Here is a 22,523-nt window from a genome sequence, read left to right as displayed (position 1 = left end):
GATGTGGGACTCGATCCCGGGACTCCAGGATCATGACCTGAGCCGAAGGCAGTCGCTTAACCAACTGAGCCACCCAGGCACCCCTAGTATGGTATCCACTTAAAGCCACTGGGCATGTGAAATATGGCTAGTCTGAATTCAGATGTGTTGTAGGTGTAAATGCACACTGGATTTCGAAGACTTAGCATGAAAAAAAGAATGTAATATATCTCATTAAAATGTTTTATGTTGAGGGGTGCCTGGGTGGCTGAGTCGGTTAAGTGTCAGACTTTTGATCTCAACTTAGGTCTTGTTCTCAGGGCTGTGAATTCAAGCCCCATGTTGGGCTCCATGCTGGGCATAGAGCCTACTTAAAAAAATGTTTTATATTGATTACATAATATTTTAGACATAATGGGTTAAATATTCTTAAAATAAATTTCATCTGTTTCTTTTTATCTTTTTTAATGTAGAAAATTTTCACTTTACCTACATGGTTTGCATAATATTTCTATTGGACATTGCTGCTCTAAGTGTTCATTCTTTTTTGGATTGAATTTTTGTTACAACTATTAGTACAAAGCTTATCAGACCAACATAAATATAGCACAAATTCTAATAAGTACTTACTAAATATAAACAATTTTATTGGAAAAAAATTTTAATAAGATTTTTTTTCAGTGAGTTCAGATATATGTACACATATATTATTGCTAGAATGTGATAGAGTTTAGTATTGATTCTATTCCCATTTATCATTTTTTAATAGTTACAAGCACTGAGAAAGCTTACTCACATAAATAAGTAGATGAGAAAGGAAGCAATTTTACCATAGCAACCTTACTCAGTTCTTTAAGCTCCTCTTGCAACACAGATAGGTATATCTTGCAATTTTGATACATCACATGAAAATATAGTTTAATGATCTATCACCTGACAATTCAATGAAACCACACTTCAATTTTATTAAAAGCAAAGAATTGGAAGTCACTTGACTTACAAAAGAACTTCATATCTAGTTATTGGAATTGTTCACTTTCAACATCCACACCTGAGTTTGTTTTGGTGTTCCTGGAAGGTTCCATGCTCCAGGGTAATAGACCATAATAAGATTCTATGTGGACAAAAGGAATGGCTTTCCAATGTGAGAGGAAGGTGGTAGAGAAAGGGGAGGTGGGAAGGGAAAACCTGCACCTCCTCACAAGTGTGTTCTCAAACTGGTCACTTTGAAGAAAACACATACAGTAGCTGAGGATCTAGAAACAAATTCTGTTAAACTTATCAGTGCAGATTTGCCCTTTAGAGAGACTCACATGCCCTCAGAGATCCTCGTACCCTGTTGAAGATTACTGTCCCGAGCAACCATGGAGATACCTGTGGTTCTACTTGTGCATGTCCGCAGCAACATGGTAGCTTTGCCTTCTGATCTCTCCTGCTCTGTCGACTCACTGTCCATTCAGCTACTGTGCATTTCTTGGACCTGTGCTTCAGTTACAGAGGCTACGACTGTAGAAATAATCTGTTCTACACGCAAGCTGGAGAAGTGGTCTATCACATTGCTGCAGTTGCCGTGGTGTACAACAGACAGCAGCACTCCCAGAGGCTGTACCTGGGGCACGATGATGACATTCTCAGCCTGACCATCCATCCAGTGAAGGACTACGTGGCCACTGGGCAGGTATAGATCTCTCCTCTGAGATGGGGGCCTCGCCAAAGAGAGGGAGAGGATTTACTTATGAGCCCAGTTTATATACTGGTTCAAGAAATACTTGATAGAAACAAACATGAGGCATGAAGCTGAAGATTCAGTGAATGCTGGGTCATGTCGTGATGGTGGGAGCCTCATCCACTATATTATAGCACTGTGGGAAGCCTCTGAGGGATTTCAGCTTGACATGATATCTACAAACAGGATTAGCTAAAACTAAATTAAGTTCCATGAATGCAGTCTTAATATATTTTCCTCATCACTGTGTACCCAGTACTTATTATATCCTCGGTAATCAGTGTTTATTGAATGAGCCATCTTTTAATACTAGCATAACATCTAGTGAATAGTTATTTTTGTAAAACTTAAAGCCATGAATTTTGACTAATTCATCATTTTATATTTTAACCTTTAAAAAACAAAATTCTATCAGAACCATTTTGGAATGCCTAAACTTTGGATTGAACCTATAATTGGAAAGCTACTCAAAACAGAGCCCTATATTCAGTCATTTTGTGCATGGAAAGGAGAGAGATAAAGTCAACTTCATAAACAAAAAATCCGTTAAACTCAGATTTATTATCTTGTGGCAAAGTAGTAATGTTAGTAGTATTTTCAGTTTTGTACTCTTTCAATGTATAGACTGCATTTTTGTTCAGTTTTATCATGGGCTTTTAACTGCAGGTAAGACTTAAACTGATTCTCAACATGTAAGTGGCAAACTCAAGGAAAAACACATGGTATGAGGGTCAGCAATTAACAGGAAACAAGTGTTTCTGAGACCTGACATACAGGTGGTAGAGAAGTCTTTGCACAGAGTTCATAGCCTCGTGTTCATGAGATCAGTGGTGAAAGTGAGGGCATGAAAGTAGTCAGTCCCCAGAAATGTGCATTTTGGGGGAGGAAAGTCCATAGCTTTTATAATTTGTGAAAGGATTACAGTCCTTCAAAAGCAAAGTACCATTAACTGACATACTGGTTTGCTACCAACTGCATATTAGACCATCTCTTCTGAATTAGCTGACATGATTAAGTTTCTTACAAGTAATTGATGACTACTTTGCATTTTTACATTTCACTCTCCTCCCTCCCCCCTTTTTATTGTTCTGATAAACAGATGATGCTTGGTTCATGTGTATTTAATAACTTTCCTTTGAAAGAAGGAACAGGGATTGGTTCTTTGCGTAAACCCCTGAGGAGATACCACATTCTATCCTGTAATTGCTGAGAGACAAACCGGTAACAAATCAGTACACCAGCAGCCACTCCAGGGGTAACTGGGCCTCCATACACCAGTGTAGGAGTGAGCTGGATTCTGCTTCGTTATGTGCATGCTTTTATGTCACATTTCCCCTTTTATAGTCATTACGCCCAACAGGGTTCTTTTTTCCATTACAATCAAGTGAGGAAAACCACTTTACTATTAAAATTTTTTCTGTTGTTGGGAATTAGTGGGAGAGAAGTTGGTATCCCCTCAAGGAGAATCCACTTTAAGAACAAGTAAGCCATGAAACTGTCATTTCCCGGGGGAGAAGTAGGGCCAGGCCTTCTTGGGATGAGTGAAATAATTAAGGTGGGTAAAAGAACTCTGAGGACAGGGCCGTAACAACATACAGGTGACTTCCTTGACCAAGAAGTGGAATCGTACATGGAATTGAGAAGGCAGGAGAGAGAAATGTCGAACTAACCCAAAAAGCACAGTGGACATTTGATTTGGAGTTTTATAGTACCTTGCCTGGGAGCCATGTACCAGGTGAGGCTGGCCTGGCACCCGATTTGATGCCCCGAACGAGCCTGTTAGACTCTTTGTGCCTCTATTTTCTCACCTGGAAAATAACGGCATCAGACCAGATGATTTCTGAAAGTCTTCCTACTCTCCAAGTGTGTGGCTTTGGATTTCTGAGCAGCACTTGACTCAAAGGAGCTCTAAGAATGACTCTTAGGAATCATTCTTGTTAAAATTTATAAGTAGTTAATAACACTCATCCTGTTACTTAAGGTTGGAAGAGATGCTGCTATTCATGTGTGGGACACACAAACTCTAAAATGTTTGTCGCTATTGAAAGGACAACACCAGAGGGGAGTGTGTGCGCTCGATTTTTCAGGTAAGGCCCCCATTTTCCAGTGAAGTCATTGATGGTTCTGCATTTACTCAGGCCCAGGGTTTTTGGGTTTTGTTTTTGTTTTTACAACCTCCTATTTAGTCGAGTTCTGTTTGTAATGAGCTAAGCTCTTGGTATGTCAGCTACCCAGTCTCAGACCAGAAATTAGATATGTGAATACCTCACACAAAAAATGTGGCCTTTAGATTACATGTCCTTTCCTGGCCTTTCTCATTTCCTCTCTCCCAGGTCATTACCCAGAGCTCACACTGCGCTCTGCATTTGTTTGAGCTGTTGGAAATCCAGAGCAGCTGTTGCTGTGGAGTCTTAGTTGCAAATGTCTGGCAGTGACTCAGAACATCAATTTCATCTCTCCAAATAAGGGGGAGCACGGCACTTGCAATTTAAAATATAAAGAACTAGAGGGAAGGCTGCAAAGGGTCACTTTACAACACTTGTGTTTTGGAAATAAATTTCAAATTGAAAACAACAGAGCTGGATTTTCCATCCCCTTAATTTAAGATTTGAACACAGTACTATTAGAATACTAACTGATGAATGTGATTTCCTTTACAGTGAGACCGTTTCTTTAAGCTAGAATGGAGAATGAGGAGGGCCTGTCACCAAAGGTGTTTTTACCTGGAATTTTTAATCCCAATTGTAGAAGTTAGATAAGTAGAAAAAATTATAAATTTTCTACTGAAAATTGATTCTATAATTTCTTTTTTTCTAAATTCCATTCAGATGTTTAATATGTGCAGTGTGTATAATGTTCATCATTAAGTTCAATGACTCCACAACCGCATTCTCTTTCCTCTGTCCCCCTTTCTCTACTTTCCTCGCTCAAGCCTCAACTCCTTCTCATCTCTGCCATGGTAGTCATGCTGGACTCTGATTCCATTTCCACTTTCTGCAGTCCATCCTACGCAGTTCTGGAGTCTTCTGGAAATGCAGTTACACTGCTACCACATGGACTCCTCTTGGCTGGCTGACTCAGGGCTGAGCCTTTGGTTGGACATTCATGGCCTTCCATGATGCGGCCTCAACTTTCCTTTGCAGTGTTTCCACCCACCTACCCGTTCATGTTCCCTTATGTCTCTCTAGCCATAGAACCGAAATGCATGGCTCTCCTTCTTTTCACCTGTGTCCCTTTGCTCATGCTGCTGCCATGTGTCCGTTCAAGTCCTCCCATCCTTTAAGATCATGCTGCAAGTTTCCCGTACAACCTTCCAGGGAGAAATAACCTCCCCCTTGTTCTTCATCCCCTGGCCCACGGTTCATTGTTCTTGTGCTACCTGTTGGACTCCATGTGGTACAGTAGCTGTTTGTGCTAATGCCCTTCTCATACAGTAACCTGCTCAGCCAGCAGAGCCCGTCTCTCTCCTCCCCACTGCGCATGTTGTAGTGCTGCAGACACAGAAGCAACTCCAAAACTGTGAAGGAATGAATGAGGTTTTGCCTCATTCACTTGTCTCACCCGTCACTATTACTACTAGAACCTCACATTGTAAACCGTGTTTGGGTGAAAATAATCTTGTTTATGTTTTGACCTGCAGTAACATGGGGCAGTGAGGGGGGATTTTTTTGTGACTCGCACATCCTCACATACTGTAAACTACTATACAAATCCAAATTGTTGGATCATTATTAGAGGTTATTTGATACTTTCTATGGTTATTGAACTAGTAAAACTCCAGGCTAAAGAGTCCCTACTGCACACTGGCAGGCACGTGAGGTCGGGAAGGTATGAGTACCAAGGGATAGAGAACAGTTCAGCATGCCACCTGCCCGTGGGAAGCCTGGATAACACACCCAGTAACAGTGAATACAAAGTCCTAAACTTCCAGAAGTTTGATGAACCTACAGTTTTAAAATAGAGTGTCGTATGTCCTTGATAAAGCAGTAAAATCTGAAAGGAAACCATAATTTGAGTTCAAACATGGTTCTCTTCCAAGGATGTGAATGAATTTCCTCTGCTTTTTTTCATGACTCTTCTCCTCAATAGCTCAGCTGCCCTTTTTCTAAAATTAACTCTGCTAGCCAATACATATGTATGTACTTAATATAAAAATTATATTACTAAATATGCTCTAAAGAATAGTGAGAGACCATTAGCAAAAATAAATAAAATAAAACATAAATGTATTAAATTATAGAGAATCTAATATATTCATATTTTTGGCAACATTAAAAATTGACTCTATAACTCCAGCAGATAATTTGGCACCATGTAATAAAAGCTATAACTCAAAATGACAAGTATGTGGACTCTTTCATACATATTTCTACGTATCAAGTTAAGTGAAAGAAAAATAGAACTCAAAATAGCATCTATTCACTGATTTCCACTGGAAATGTATGTGTATTAATGTATAAGCAGAGTGGCAGGAAATTTAGAATAATATAAATAGAATTTAATAATCATTAGAATATTTTTCCTGTAGAATTAATTTCGTGGTTTTTAAATTAAGATACATCAAAAGATCTAATGCCTGTTACTTGCATACCTTTAGGGAAGGGATTAAAGGAATGTAGATCCAACGACACTGAATAGAGATGAGTTAGTAGCAATGAGCTGGTCCCCAGTAACTTGACCTCTGCATTTCCGAGAAGTCCTCTCTCCTCTGGGCCTAATAGTTTTGCAGGAAGGAAAGGTGAAGAGATTAAGTGAATTTAGAAATCTTTCCCTCGTAAGGCAGCCCCTCACATCAATTGCCTGGGGAGAGAAACCAGATGCTTTAGAAAGAGGTTGAGAAGCTGATTCTGTCACTTCTTCTAATTCCCATCTTGGGCAAATAAATATTGAGATATGAAATATTCTCTGCATAAAAAGTATATTTCAGTTTCAACAATACATTCTTTATTGCCCTTAACAATGACTAGGGAGGAGCCATATTTGTTCAGCAAATGTGTTATTTTTTATTGTGGAAAATTACGTTTGTCTCAGAGTTCAAGTACAGTGATGATATATAAATGGCAGAAAGGAAGCTAGTTGATAGTTTTAGAAAGCACTACTGTTAAGGACCCTTCAGAAAGACCTTTGACTAGGATCTCTTCTGTTTGATCCTTCTTTGAATGTGTAACCCTTACATGAGACAAATTATGGTGGTTGGTTGATCTTTGTGATCTCTCTGGCACCTCCTGAAGGTGTGAGCAGAGGTCTCTTTGATTTAAGTTATATTGATAGTACTTTGTGTGATAATGATAAAACTGAAAGCCCTGTGTCATGTCCTAGACCAAGAATGGAGATCCAGAGAGTTTGGTGGTATGGCTGGGGTAAAAGTCAGACCGTGGCAGATCCTGAGCTAGAACCCAGGTCTCCTGGCCTCAGTGCAGTGAGAAGGCCACCAAGCCTGGGGTTTTGAGTGGCAAGAGCTATACCAGGAACTCTCCCCACTGAGTCCTCTTGCCTACTCCTGCCTCTGCCCTCCATCAGGGCCAGTGCAAACTTTGAGCATGAGAGTCATACCTGGAGCGCTCAGTGTCCCCCCTTTACCCAAAGGCAAGTGTCTCCAGTTGCCCCGCCCCCACTTGCCAGTATAAAGGTGGAATGGGCATAGTGGTACACAGAGGCTGCCACATGAACAGCCCCCAATAAAAAGAGAGCCCTGTCCTAGAACAGCCCTGAATCACACATTTATGTGAATAGGAACAGGAGCAACGATACCTTTCTTTTGAAGAGTGATAGAAAAGTGAGTAGCTTAAGTCTACATGCCAAGAGATATTACTTAGATATCCCCATTGAACCACATGCACAGGGCACCAACATTGGTCATTACCTAGCTGGTGGCACCATCTGTGTGCCTCAGGACCCTGTATCCATCCATCTCTTATAAGCCAGCTCATTTGGGGAGGTGTTGTGGAGACCTGATAGTACAGTACATTTGTCCCTTACTAGATAAAGAAATTGTCCTGGAAATACAGAGCAGGTAACAAATAAATGTGACAACTAGACAACAAACAGTCATATGTGGGGGTTTAGATTATTCTTGCCACTGTTACAAAGCAAAAAAAAGACGTTTTTAATGAAAAGCATTTCTTACAACATAACCCATAACTCTATGTAAACAAGAAGGAATGAGTTTACATTATCTCACTTAATTGAGCAACTCTCTGCTCTGTGAATTTGTTACCACTGGCTAGGGAAAATGGAGCCATCTTTGATTTTGTGCTTACAGGACAGAAGGTGCTTCCACATGAATAGAAAACCAGATTAGAAAGTTTCAGCCACATAAATTTTTTTTAGTTTAATATCCTACTCATATTTTTTAAAATCTTCATTGAATAATACTGATCTCCACAAGGACACCTCTAAGACTGACTGGATTTCACTATGTTCAATTCTGAAAATCTATGCATTTTTTATGAGCCCTGAATGCAGGGACCAACTTGTAATTGAGTAGAAATTTTCTCTTTCCACTATGCCCTTTACTGTTGACATTAAGTGCCTTAGAATTATTTCTGGACTGTGTCACAAAATATCCATAATTAATACACACTGTGACTGGAAAGATTTAAAAAGACATTACCTTGACTCTAAAAATATGGCTGAAAATAAAAAAACTCCAGCTGGTCAAGGAACAATGGATTTTCAAAGCTAAATCCAAGTCTCTTTGGGAGACGGTGGAGGAGGGTGAAAACTAGGAGAAGATAAAAAGGTGTCCAATTATATTTCTGAACCATGTGGTATGCAGAAATAGCCTACACCTGCAGAATTTAAGAAAAGGTCACTATCCTAAAGAAGAGGTGTTACGGTTGTTGAGGTGCATCTGGATTTGGACTATTTCTTCATTTCTCCTCATAGTCGCGAATTGAGGTAGAAAGGAATGTAACTGTGAAGACAAGCTAATAGGGCCTTTCAGAAATGCTAATAAAAAGCCAAAAAAAATTAATTTACCCTGAGACCTTCTTCAAAAGACACAAAACTTGAACCGTCATTTTAAATGTGTAGATGCTTGCCTTCTAAGGACATGTTAATATAGCTACACAGGTTACAAAAGGAAACATAAAATGTAGATTTGATAAATGGGAAAAAAAGAGACACTGAAAGTGCCATGTTTTTGAAAGAAATAATAATTAAAACAATTAAAATTTGTAGAGCTAGATAACATAGCACATTGTCTTTCCCTTCATACTACCCATACACACATTCTTTTTTGTTTGTTTGTTTTTTTAAGATTTATTTGTTTCAGAGGGAGAGTGTGCGAGCAGGGGAAGGGCAGAGGGCGAGGAGAGAAGCAGACTCCCCGCTGAGCAGGGAGCCCACTGCTGGGCTCGATCCTAGAATCCTGGAATCCCCGAGATCATGACCTGAGCCTAAACCAAGAGTTGGAGACTTAACTGACTGAGCCACCCAGGCGCCCCCATACACACATTTTGTCTTTATCTTTACCTCTTCATTGTCGCCAGTATCCTCAGTGTTCACTGGAAACTAGCTTAGTGGGAGGATCACAGAGGAAATGTGATATGATTACCATAAGCCTTACCAGAGCTTATAATATAAAAAAGCGGAATCTCCGATAAATAAATAAATAAAATCACCAAAATACAGAGACATACTACTACAGAAACAGAACCAGGCCATCCCAAGAGGTACAGAAAGAGTCGTGTTGGTAATGAATAGGAAGCCCTTATCATCACTTCCCTCTCCCAAACGTTTAGAAAGAGACCGTGCACAATTTAAAGCCTGGTCATGGTTAAGCATAAGGACTTAGAAGTGATTCAGAAGACACATTTGTTTATCGTAATCACTTGATGATAATTTAACACTTTTGGAAAGCATGAATGTCTCATCTGATACTGAGCCTAATAGCTTGAAGGGGTTCATGTACCTTTCAAAGCCTTATCTCATACTTAGTAGTAGTCCAGGATTGAGGAGAATTTGTTTGTTAAGCCAGGCTCTTCCTTTCTCTGACTCTGCTCCTGCCTTTGGAGAAGGAAGCTTGGTAGCTTGGGGGACAGTCTGGCACAAGGAACGGTACTCACAGGTTGGGCATTGGTTGGCATCTGGGGAGGGTTGCCAGATTTAGCAAATCGAAATACAGGAAGCCAAATAAATTTGTAGTACAAGTATGCTTCATGCAATGCAAGTGTAAATACTTAATTTAAATAATGCATGGGACCTACTTATACTAAAATTATTCATTCCTTATCTGAAATTCCAGTTTAACTAGGCTTCCTTTATTTTACCTGGCCACTCTGACATCTACCCCAGACCTGCCTTTGAAAATACCAGTTAAGATCCTGAGTGGACTGGGGAGAAACAGTTTATCAGATACTTGTATTTCTTTGCCCTCATGTTGTGGGTCCTCTGTCGTCCCAGAAGACACCTGCTAAACTGGTAGATAGTGAACCTGGCCACCCATCTCCCAGTCAGCACGGAGCTAAGGTGGAATCGCTGAGCCTAGACACTCCTCCTGTGAATCTGGCTTGTGAGGAGGAAGCAAGGGAAAGATTTGCTAACTGTATGGCCTCTTTGGTCTTGAAGGGAAAAAGCATATTAACTATTTTTGATTTTTAATTTAATTACAGAGACAATGTATTTTAAGTTTTTTTTTTTTTAAAACAACCCAGTGTCTACATTATAGTAGTCATTGATGATATTATAAATAATATTTAATACTAGGGGAAAATGTTCACCATAGAACAAAAGAAAAAAGATTAGATAATAGTATGTTCATTATCATCCTGGTTTTGTTTTTTAAAAGCACATTTATGTGGAGAAACTGACAGGATATACACCAAAGGTAGGCCTAAAAATTGGGATGAGTTTTAAATTTCCTCTATCTATATTTTCTAAATGTCCTATAATAAGCATAGTACATTTGAAATAAGGAAACTAAGAGATTAAGATTTTTAATTATAATATCTTTTGAAAGAATTTTTGAAATTAAATTTAGTTTCTATAATGCTCTTATCTTGGAGGTTTAAATAGAACCCAGTTTTTTAAAGCTGAAAATAGACTGAGTCACAAAGTCACATGGCTCTTTGAGTAAATGTCATGAGATTTGTTTGTCATAAAATAGACAAGGTTTTTGTGATGTACCTGGGAGGCTTCCCCCAGCTCCATGTCTCAGACTGGAGTGTTAGGTCAGTGATTTAATTAATCAACCAGTTATGATGCATTAGGAAGGTCAACTATTACTAGTTATGTGTTTCATTTAGTGTGGTCCCGCTAGTATATGATACTTCTAATGTATTGTAGCCTAAATAATATTCTTAAGACCCATTTCATATTTGTCTTTACAGTATATGAAATGTTTTGGTTTTTCATTGAAGAAATGAGTCATTTGCCATTTGTGTTGTTTTCATACAGCTGATGGAAAATGTCTGGTGTCGGTTGGTTTAGACGATTTTCACAGTATTGTGTTTTGGGACTGGAAAAAGGGAGAAAAAATAGCCACCACAAGGTAAGGCGGTGCTGAGGTCATGCAGCATCCTGCTGATTCTCTCGCTTCAGTAAAGGTCAATAGTTTTCATTTTCTGGTGAGATTTCATCTTCAAACTCAGATGGAATTCACATGGAAAGCTTAACACCTAAGTGAAAACATACTGCAATATTTCACGGTGACAAACCTGACTTAGAGCAGTTAATGTTTGTTTCAGGGAACTGGAAAATTCTGAAATCCTTTCCAGAGAGTTACTCATCACTTCGCTTTTAGTAATATACACATTGTCTTTATCAAAGCTTTCTCTAGCAGTAGAAAAGCAGCTTTTCTCAGACTTGGGCCTCGCCCCTTGTTTTTCGACTGTCTTGCATCTGGTAGAGGAGTGTCAATGTCACTCGAGTCAGAAGTACCATTTGTCATGAGGCTGTGTCATGCTGGGAAGGAGGCTCCATCGTGTGCATCTGCCACTCGCTTTCAAAGCAGGCAAATTGTTTCCCTAATCTCCCCATCTTATAAATAGACTTTCCAAGACTGACTGCTGTTTATAGACCACCTGTCCTCCCTTACCCCAGCCTCCCTCCCTGCTGAATCAGCCTGAGGTCTGAGCACTACTTTCTACTCCTACTTACACTGGGCTTAGCTGTTTGCCCGGCCATGGTCAGAGGTCAACATAGTTGGCAGCCCAGGCCCAGTGATATAGTTTGCTGCTCAACACAGGTTATCAGCTTACCTCTCCACTCCACTGGTTCTTCTCTACATGAACCAACATCCTTTCTGTCTCGAGGTATAAAGTCATTTTTAAGTTAACGGCTTTGAACCCCAATATTCACTTTGTAAATTAATATTTCCCTTCACAGTACTAAATAGGAAAAAAGTTATTTTGGCAATTTGATTTGATAAATGAAGATCTATAAATTGCTGGGGACTCAGAGCAGGAGCAGATGGAGCCCTGAGGACTCCAGCTGACCATCTTAGGAGAAAAACAGAAGATTTTCTGATAAGTGCTATTGAGATGAAATTCTTGGCAGCAAATAACAGCTCATAAATCTGCCTGCCCAAGTGGGCTTTCTTGGCCTCTCTTTCTAGTATTCCACACTGTTTTATCATTCCCTACTAGTACTCAGATTCAGTTCCTCTTTAGAACTCTGCTTTCCCTTTAGCTAATATGCTGAATTTTAGTTTAATATTTCTGATAACATACCAACTGCAACGTAGACTACTTCAGGCAAAGCTCATGTCTGCATTTCAAAAGCAACAGAAAAGCAATTTTCCTGCTAGAAAACCCTCTGCAACCTTCTGTGGCTCACCTGTTGTATGCCAGAAACATTCATAGAAACAGAAGAAATAAATATTTATTAAAATTTTAAAGGTATATATTTTATATGCTGGGTAGTGTTACTTCTATTTAATTAACACAAAGCAACTTAACACCATTATGTTAGTAATACACTTTATTTTTGGAATTGCTCCCAAGCCTTATGTCACATTCCCAAAACAGGACACCTGCAAAATTGCCCTCCAAGAATATTTTTGCAATTGTAATATTAACCAGTGCTCTTTCCAAGAAGGAATGTCAAGGGTTGCTAAAGTTCTTTGAAGACTACTAGGTTTTAAAATAATAAATAGGTAAATATTTACATAAATACCTGTTTATATAATAATATTTATATAATAATATAAATATAAATATACAAATAAATAAAAACTCTATGGCCTTCAGTTACATACTTAGGCAGATAGAAACCTTAAAAACTGGGGCATAGGGGCACCTGGCATGCTCAGTCAGTAGAGCATATGACTCTGGATCACGGGGTTGTGAATTTGAGCCCCACACTGGGTATAGAGATTACTTAAAAAAAAAAAACAAAAACTGGGACATGAAAGAAGTGACAAAGAAAAACAGGCGATACTTTACTGATGATACCTTACTGGCTTCAAGGAGTCTTCACAACTCCTGAGAGGGCTTGATTTACTCTCAGGATGGCCGACTCAGTGACACCCCTCACTTTGTACTGCGTCTCAGTCGTGCCAGTGGTGGGCACGAGCCAGTCTTGCCCGTGAACCCGCTTCTGGCAGCCTACACTGCTCTGGCCGGATGGTGTTCTACAAAACCCCTACCCCCAAGATGGGAGAGATGCCCGTGGAGGGACGGGCAAGGCAGGAGCCACGATGGGGTCACCAGCTGATGCCCAGGGCTAAGGGGCGCCACCTGCATGACACTGCACCCTCAAAAGCCACCTGCTGTTGTGAAAATGCTTCACAGAAACTCCTTTGTTATCAGCTCAGAGAAATTAGGGATTGGCACATGGAGATCTTATTACAAGATCTCTGAGACTTAATCCAATCTCTGAACAGTTCTTCTGCCTCTTCGCTAATTTTCATGAAAGATTTCAATCACCTCCATTACAAATGAATTTATTCAGTCTTTTTTTTCCTTTTGAAGGTTGTTCAGATTTTAGTGTTATATACAAGTAACCCATTTAATAATCAAAGCCAATCTCTTATGGGCAGTAGTTAAATCGCCTAATATCAGTGTCAGTCAGAGAAGAATAAGGAGATAATCAGGTGCCTCTATGTCCCTTTATGTGCATTTCTAATGCACCAGTAACAGGACCGTGGGGGACAGTGACTAATTATTCTTGACATGCTTCATCTCAGAAGTGTGAACAGTAGGCAAAAGGTACAGTAATCAAGGTGCCTAACAAGAATATTTGCAGTGTCAATGTGACATAATTGTGCCGCTGGAAAGCTCAGGGACAAAATGTAGGCCCACGAAGAGCAGGTGTGTAGCATGTATTTCCATGTGAGCTTTGTTGCTCTATTTATTATAGGCCCCCACCCTGACATGCATTTAGGGAATGTGATAAAGTCTCCTGCAGACCGAATTGGCACCTTTGTTTTCTCACTTTCCTTTTTAAAAATGAGTATCTCTTTTTTAAAATCACATTTATTACTCTTTTCTCTGTTTTCAAAATAATGCGTGATCATTATAGAAAAGTTAGAAAGCACAAAAAAAAAAACAAGAGGAAAATGAAAATCATCCATAATTCCACTACCCATGACATAGCCAACATTTTAGTGTTTGTTCTTTAGTATATATTGTTCTAGTATTCTTATCAATTTTTATTCATATGTGAGATTTTCCACATAATGGCTCTGCAACTGGCTTCTTTTTTTCACTCACCAGTATGTCCTCTCACTTTATTCTTATTATTACCTGGCTTATTCTGTATTATTATTCTATATTGTAAGCTATTTTATTTATTTTTTATGGGCAAATGTTTTCCTTTTTGATTTTCTTTCAAATTTTTATTTAGATTCTAGTTAGTTAACATACAGTGCAATATTGGTTTCAGGAGTAGAATTCAGTGGTTCATCACTTACATACAACACCCAGCACTCATCACAACAAGTGTCCTCCTTAATGCCCATCGCCCATCTAGCCCATCCCCCACCCACCTCCCTCCATCAACCCTCAGTTTGTTCCCTGTAGTTGAGTCTCTTATGGTTTGTTTCCCCCTCTCTCTCCTTTTCCCCCTTCCATATGTTCATCTGTTTTGTTTCTTAAATTCCACATATGAGTGAAATCATATGGTATTTGTCTTTCTCTGCCTTATTTCACTCAGAATAATATACTCTAGTTCCATCCACATTGTTGCAAATGGCAAGAGTTCATTCTTTTTGATGGCTGAGTAATATTCCACCATATATGTATATATTTATGTGTGTATGCATATATATATATATACACACACACACATAACACACCTTTATCCATTCATGAGTCGATGAACATTTGGGCTCTTTCTGTAGTTTGGCTATTGTTGGGAATGCTGCTATAAACATTGGGGTCATGTGTCCCTTCGAATCTGTATTTTTGTAGCCTTTGGGTAAATACCTAGTAATACAATTGCTGGATTATAGGGTAGTTCTATTTGTAGCTTTTCAAGGAATCTCCATACTGTTTTCTAGTGGCTGCACCAGTTTGCATTCCCACCAACAGTGCAAAAGGGTTCCCCTTTCTCCACATCCTCGCCAACACCTGTTGTTTCCTGTGTTGTTAATTTTAGCCATCCTGACAGGTGTGAGGTGGTAGCTCTTCATGGTTTTGATTTGTATTTCCCTGATGATGAGTGATGTTGAGCATTTTTTCATGTGTCTGTTAGCCATCTAGATGTCTTTGGAAAATGTCTTCATATTTTCTATCTATTTCCTAACTGGAATATTTGGTTTTTAGTTGTTGAGTTTGAGAAGTTCTTTACAGATTTTGGATACTAACCTTTTATTAGATATGTCATTTGCAAACGTCTTCTTCCATTCTGTAGGTGCCTTTTAGTTTTGTCGATTATTTCCTTTGCTGTGCAGAAGCTTTTTATTTTGATGAAATCCCAATAGTTCATTTTTGCTTTTGTTTCCCTTGCCTCAGGAGACATACCTAGTAAGAAGTTGCTACGGCCGAGGTCAAAGAGGTTGCTGCCTGTGTTCTCCTCCAGGATTTTGATGGTTTCTTGTCTCACATTTAGGTCTTTCATCCATTTTGAATTTATTTTTGTGTATATGGTGTAAGAAAGTGGTCCAGTTTCATTGTTCTGCATGTTGCTGCCCAGTTTCCCCAATACCTCATGTTGAAGAGACTGTCTTTTTTCCATTGGATATTCTTTCCTGCTTTGTTGAAGATTAGTTGAACATGGGGTACCTGGGAGGCTCAGTCGGTTAAGCATCTGACTCTTGATTTTGGCTCAGGTCATGATCTCAGGGTTGTGAGTTCGAGCTCCACGTCAGACGCTGCACCAAGTGTGGAGTCTGTTTGGGATTCTCTCTCTCCCTACCCTTCTGCCCCTCCCCTATGTTTGCACACATTCTCTTAAAAAAAAAAAAAAAAAAAAAAAAGATTAATTGACCATATAGTTGTGGGTCCATTTCTGGGTTCTCTGTTCTGTTCTATTGATCTATGTGTCTATTTTTGTGCCAGTACCATATTGTTTTGATCACTGTAGCTTTGCAATATAGCTTGAGGTCTGGAATTGTGATGCCTCCAGGTTTCCTTTTCTTTTTCAGGGTTGCTTTGGCTATTCGGGATCTTTTGTGGTTCCATACAAATTTTAGGATTGTTTGCTCTAGCTCTGCAAAAAATGCCAGTGGTATTTTGATAAGGATTGCATTAAATGTGTAGATTGCTTTGGTAGTACAACATTTTAACAATGTTTGTTCTTCCAATCCATGAGCATGGAATGTTTTTCCATTTTTTATGTCTTTCTCAATTTCTTTCATCAGTGTTCTTTATTTTCAGAGTACAGATCATTCACTTCTTGGGTTAGGTTTATTCATAGGTATCTTACGGGTTTTGGTGTATTGTAAGCTATTTCAAATCCTTTTTGAAGATGGGGTATAAATCAAACATTCCTTCACTCTTCCAAGCTGTGGGCTACCTCCACAAAAAAAGAGAACACAAATCACACACAGGACTGGGCCTCTAAGCAAATGAGGGGTTCTGAATAGAACATTTGGAAGCCAACTCATCTGTGTGCAGCTGCCCTGGACTTCTGGAAGAGGCACATTCCTTCCCTCTTCCCCTGTGCTTGCCAGTGGAGTTTACAATATGGCCCTATGTAGTGAATTACTTATGACTCTGGCATGAGGAATCATCCTTTATTAGGGCAGCAGGACAGTCTTCTGCATTCTTACTTTCTGCTTAGGACCTGAAACTCTTTCCATTTTATTTTTCTTACTGACACAGTTGTAGGCAACTACTCTACAGATTTAACAAGTATCTAAGGGAAAGATAGCAGAAGTATCCATTAATGTCCTTAATGTAGGTTTTGACATTAACTGAACATTGATCTGCCATCATTCATCAGTTTAGAACTTTAGCCACAAGAGAAAACCCACTGGTGTTTTTATGACATCAAGAAATTAGATGAAAACTAAAAAGTGCTCTTGAAAAAAACCATTTTTCCAACTATCTAAATATTTGGCATTGGATAAACACAAAATAGTCCTTTTTTCTGTGTGGGAAATGTAATTTGTAATACCTGCTCTCAATTTTCTTGTCAGTTTTCTCTAGCATCTTCTCTCTAAAGTTTTTATTAATGATTTAGAATCCGTGGGGATTTTCCTCCAAGCAAGAAATCTTTGGACGCTTAATGTCTTTTATGGTTATCTGGTCTATTTCTCCTCTTGGTGTTAAGCACATTTTCTCTCCTTACATATCTAAACTTTTATCTCTCTGTCCTAATTGTTCCTGATAACTTCTAGTGATGTACCTTGGCCCTAATGTCCATGTGTCACTTTGGACTTTCAAAGAAATGAAGAGAAAATGTTCAAGTATCAGTTCCTCTCCTTTCCCTGCCTGTCAGTGTAGGGCCCATGTAATGGGCATGGAGATGCTCTGTCCTGTTCTTTTAACTTATTATGGAAAATTTCAAAGTAATACAGAAGTGGAGGAAATAGCATAGTGGACTCCTTTTCACCCAGCTGCATCATTCTACAGATGGTACAAATCTTCCTCCCCTCGTTTTTTTTTCTTTTACTTACTTTTTTGCTAGAATGTTTTAAAGAAAATTTAAGACAGCGTGTCTTTTGACCTGTATATATTTCATTTAGCATTTCTAACTTAAAAATTATATTTTTATTTTATTATTTAATTGAAGTATAGTTGATATACAATATTATGTTAGTTTAAGGTGTACAACATAGTGATTTGACATTTATATACATTTTGAAACGCTTACCATGATAAAAGTAATTATCTGTCACCATCCAAAGTTGTTAAAATATTGGCTGTATTCACTGCTGTACTTTTCATCCATAACTTATTTATTTCATAACTGTAAAGTTGTACTTCTTAATTCCCTTCAGTTATTTTGCCCATTCCCCAAACCCCATCCCCTGTGCAACCACCAATTTGTTCTCTGTATTTATGAATCTGTTTCTCTTTTGTTTCATTTGTTCATTTGTTTTGTTTTTTAGATTCCACCTGTCAGTGAACTCTTATGGCATTTGTCATTCTCTGTCTGGGCTATTTCACTTAGCATAATACTCTCTAGGTCCATCTGTGTAGTTGCAAATGGCATGATTTCATTCTTTTTAATGGCTGAGTAATATTCTAGTGTGTGTGTGTGTGTGTGTGTGTGTGTGTGTATGTGTGTGTGTGTATACCACATCTTCCTTGTCCATTCATCTTTGGATGAACACTTGGGTTGCTTCCATATCTTGGCTATTTTAAGTAATGTTGAAATAAGCATAGGGGTGCATAGATCTTTTGGAATTGGTGTTTTTGTTTCCTTTGGGTAAATACCCAATCATGGAATTACTGGGTCCTATAATATTTCTATTTTTAATTTTTTGAGGAACCTCCATACTGTTTTCCACAGTGGCTGCACCAGTTTATATTCCCCCCAACAGTGCATGAGGGTTCCTTTTTCTCTACATCCTCGCCAACACTCGTTATTTCTTATATTTTTGATAGTAGCCATTCTGACTGGTGTCAGGTAATATCTCATTGTGGTTTTAATTTGCACTTTTCTGGTGATGAGTGATGTTGAGCATCTTTTCATGTGTTTGTTTGCCATTTATGTCTTTAGAAAAATGTCTATTCAGGTCCTCTACCCACTTTTTAATGGGATTTTTTTATGGTGTTGAGTTCTGTAAGTTCTTTATATATTTTGCATATTAGCCCCTTATCATATATATCCTTTGCCAATATTTTCTCCCATTCAGTAGGTGACCTTTTTTTTGTTGATGGTTTTCTTTGCTGTGAAAAATATTTTTATTTTAGTGTCCTGATATTTATTTTTGCTTTTGTTTCTCTTGCCTCAGGAGGCATACCCTTAAATATGTTGTTGAGGTCAATGTCCAGGATATTGCTGCCCATGTTTTCTTTTATGACTTTTACAGTTTCAAGTCTTTAATCTATTTGCATTTATTTTTTTCAAGTCTTTAATCTATTTGCATTTATTTCTGTATATGGTATAAGAAGGTGGTCTTGTGTCATTCTTTTGCATGTAGCTCCCCAGTTTCCTCAGCACCCTTTGTTGAAAAGGCTGTCTTTTACCCATTATAAATTCTTGCCTCCTTTTTTGTAAATTAATTGACCACATAGGCATGGATTTATTTCTTGGCTCCCTATACTGTTCCATTGATTTATATGTCTGTTTTTGTGCCAGTACCATACTGTTTTGAGTACTATAACTTTGTAGTGTATCTTGAAATCTGGGATTGTGATAACATCCTGCTTTGTTCTTTTTCAAGATTTCTTTGGCTATTCAAGGTCTTTTGTGGTTCCATGTAAATTCTAGTTCTGTGAAAAATGCTATTGGTATTTTGATAGGGATTGCTCTCAATCTTTAGAGTGCTTTGGGTACTACGGACATTTTAATAATATTAATTATTCTAACCCATGAGCATAGCATATCTTTTCATTTGTTTGTGTCATCTTCAGTTTCTTTCATCAATGTCTTACAGGTTTTAGAGTATAAGACTTTAACCTCCTTGGTTAAGTTTAATTGTAGGTAACTTATTCTTTTTGGTACAATTATAAATGGGATTGCTTTTCTTAATTTCTCTTTTTGCTACTTTGTTATTGGTGTATAGAAATGCAACAGATTTTTGTGTACTAATTTTATATCCTGCAACTTTACTGAACTCATTTATTAGTTCTAAGTAAGGCCATATATGAAAAACCCACAGCTAACATCATACTGAATGGTGAAAAACTGAAAGCTTTTCCTCTAAGATCAGGAACAAGACAAGGATGTACACTCTTACCACTTTTATTCAACATAGTACTGGAAGTCCTAGCTGCAGCAATCAGACAAGAAAAAAGAAATAAAAGGCATCCAGATTGGTAAGGAAAAAGTAAAACTGTCACTATTTGCATATGACATGATCTGATATGTAGAAAACCCTAAAGACTCCACCAAAGGTTCCTCCATGTCTTCTCATGGCTCGATAGCTCATTTCTGTTTATCACTGAATGGTACTCTATTGTCTGGATATACCACTTTTTTTTTTTTTTTTTTTACTTACCTGCTGAAGGACATCTTGATTGCTTCTAAGTTTTGCCAATTAGAATTAAAGCTGCTGTAAACATCTATGTGCAGGTTTTTGTGTTAAATTTATACCTTGGTTTTTGTTGTTGTTTATAAAATCATTTATTCCATTATATTTTTCAGCTGTTTTTTGCATATGTTGAAATTGTTGATTCTGCACTTAATTTTGTATGCTGTAGCTTGACTAAATTATCTTGTTTGTAATTGTTTTTACATTATTTGAGTTTTCTAGATACATAGTTGCATCATCTGCAAATAGAAATAGTTTCACCTCTTCCATTCCAGCTCTTATGCCTTTAATTTTTAAAATCTTACCTATTTGCACTTGTTAATATGTTCAGTACAAGGTTAAATGGCAATGGTAATAATCTTGTTCCTGACTCCACTGGGAATGACATTAAGTAAGAATCTGACTTTTGAGTTCACACACACAAACACATCATGAATAAGCTACTGTTTCAGCAGTTTCTGTTTCTAAAGGATAATGGCCCACAACATCTGGAGAGCCAGCCCGTGTATAGTTGTTCTTGAATGAATCTGGGTTTTTCAATGAGAGTGCCTTGGATTAATAGATGACATCCTTTCTCTTCCCATGGATGTGAGCTAGAGGCTTCAATTTCTAGCAAATACATTTCTAGCTGAAATTCTCTTTAACCTGAAGTTATGCCTTCCACAGGAAAGAATATTACATTTGAAGCTTCATATTAATATGACAGCAGTGTCTTTCCCTTTTTCCTATATAAGACCTCTATATCCTGAGAACTGCAATCTTATGATCGTGGCATTAATTTTATCTTATGGAGACATTCTGATCCATTATAAGTATTTTATTAATTTGTTTAGAGCATAAGTGAGTAGACTTTGGTAGCAATATGAGGGTTAGAAGAGAGGGCTCCAACATGCAAAAAGTCAAAGCTCATGATTTTAATATAGACCTTATGTGTATTTTAAATTACTTTCTAATTTACTTGTCCTGTTAGATGTATTTAATGAAAGTTAGACCAAATGTATGCTTTTAATAAAACTCTGTATCAAAGCTTCATGACAACTAGATTTTTTTTTCTATTTGTCTCTTACAGAGGGCATAAAGACAAGATATTTGTGGTTAAGTGTAACCCACACCATGTTGACAAACTGGTTACAGTTGGGATGAAGCATATCAAATTCTGGCAACAAGCAGGTATTGTTGTTTGGGTTTATTGTTTATGTGGTTGAAAGCTTTAAAAAAAAATCTATCTGAAAAAAAGCCCACCACCATTACCTAGCCAGTCTCTGCAATTTAAAATTAAAATGTTCCTGGAAGACATGCTCTTCCAAATTCACTTTGGGCTGCTTAATGTCCAAGCTGTAAAACTCGGAACACTCTATATGATGCTATGCATGTTTGTCAATATCTAGAAAGCTTTGGGAAATGTTCTGTAAAAACAATTATTTTTATATTTAATCATCTGTTCTGAAAGCTGTAATTATGTTGGACCACTGAACAGGAAATAAAATAATCACTTTGGTTGAGTGGATAACATTTTCAGTATTTTGAGGGTTCTTTTATTACTTTATCACTGAATTTAAACATGAATTAAACCCCAACACTATACACAACAGGTGATCCAAATAAATTTTTGTGCATTATAATATCGATAATAAGGATGAGTGAATAAGCATATCAAAACATGCAAGGACATCCTATTCTTCTCACTAATAAACCAGACCTGTTACTGGGATTGTGAATTCTTAGTATTGGCTTAGGTACCATGCACACGTAATCTTGCACTGGACAAAATGTAAACACGCAACTGTTCCAGTGCTTTTTGCTTTTAAAGAAAAGATAGTGGCACCCAACATGTCTGGAGAGCCAGTCTATGCATAGCTTTCTGGACTAGGTCTGGGTTTGTCAGTGCTTGTCAGGAAGTACAGGGAAATGTGAACATCTCAAGGACAAATCTGATGTACCTTTTCCTACACAGTGATTCATTTTCTCACCCTAAAGTTCCCATGACAAAAATCGAGACAAAACATACATCACATGTTCACATTTTTCATTACTGCTAGTGTTGTTTGCATTCTCTTTGGTCAGCATTCATGAAGACTTTCCTAGCTAGCCCAGGCACTGAGTCCCTCCTCCGCTGGCTGGAATGGAACTGGCACTGAACCTTGGTTAGATGAATGTCCTGTTGGAATGAGATGCATAAGGACAGCCTCTCTCCAACCAGAACCTAAGTTCATTGAATGAAGAAACGCCTTCTTCTCATCTTTATACCCCAGCATTGACCACTGTATCTACCACAAAGGGGGGATT

General features: G+C 38.1%; 1 protein-coding gene across 4 annotated transcripts in view; it reads left to right on the top strand.

Moving 5' to 3' along the window:
* Nucleotides 1–22,523, top strand: part of EML6 (EMAP like 6) — a 263,755-nt gene that overhangs the window by 169,562 nt on the left and 71,670 nt on the right. For all 4 annotated transcript variants that reach the window (XM_032410977.1, XM_032410976.1, XM_032410978.1 and 1 more), the window contains exons 15-18: nt 1,471–1,657; nt 3,687–3,792; nt 11,105–11,198; nt 21,307–21,407. In XM_032410977.1, coding sequence (XP_032266868.1) covers nt 1,471–1,657; nt 3,687–3,792; nt 11,105–11,198; nt 21,307–21,407 — 488 coding nt within the window. The remainder of the gene's footprint in view (nt 1–1,470; nt 1,658–3,686; nt 3,793–11,104; nt 11,199–21,306; nt 21,408–22,523) is intronic.

The sequence above is a fragment of the Phoca vitulina genome, unplaced genomic scaffold (assembly GCF_004348235.1).
Source record: "Phoca vitulina isolate PV1807 unplaced genomic scaffold, GSC_HSeal_1.0 scaffold12, whole genome shotgun sequence".
In the NCBI taxonomy this organism is placed as follows: Eukaryota; Metazoa; Chordata; class Mammalia; order Carnivora; family Phocidae; genus Phoca; species Phoca vitulina.
The sequence above is the reverse complement of the archived record's forward strand: the minus strand, read 5'-3'. Positions and strand labels throughout refer to the sequence as shown.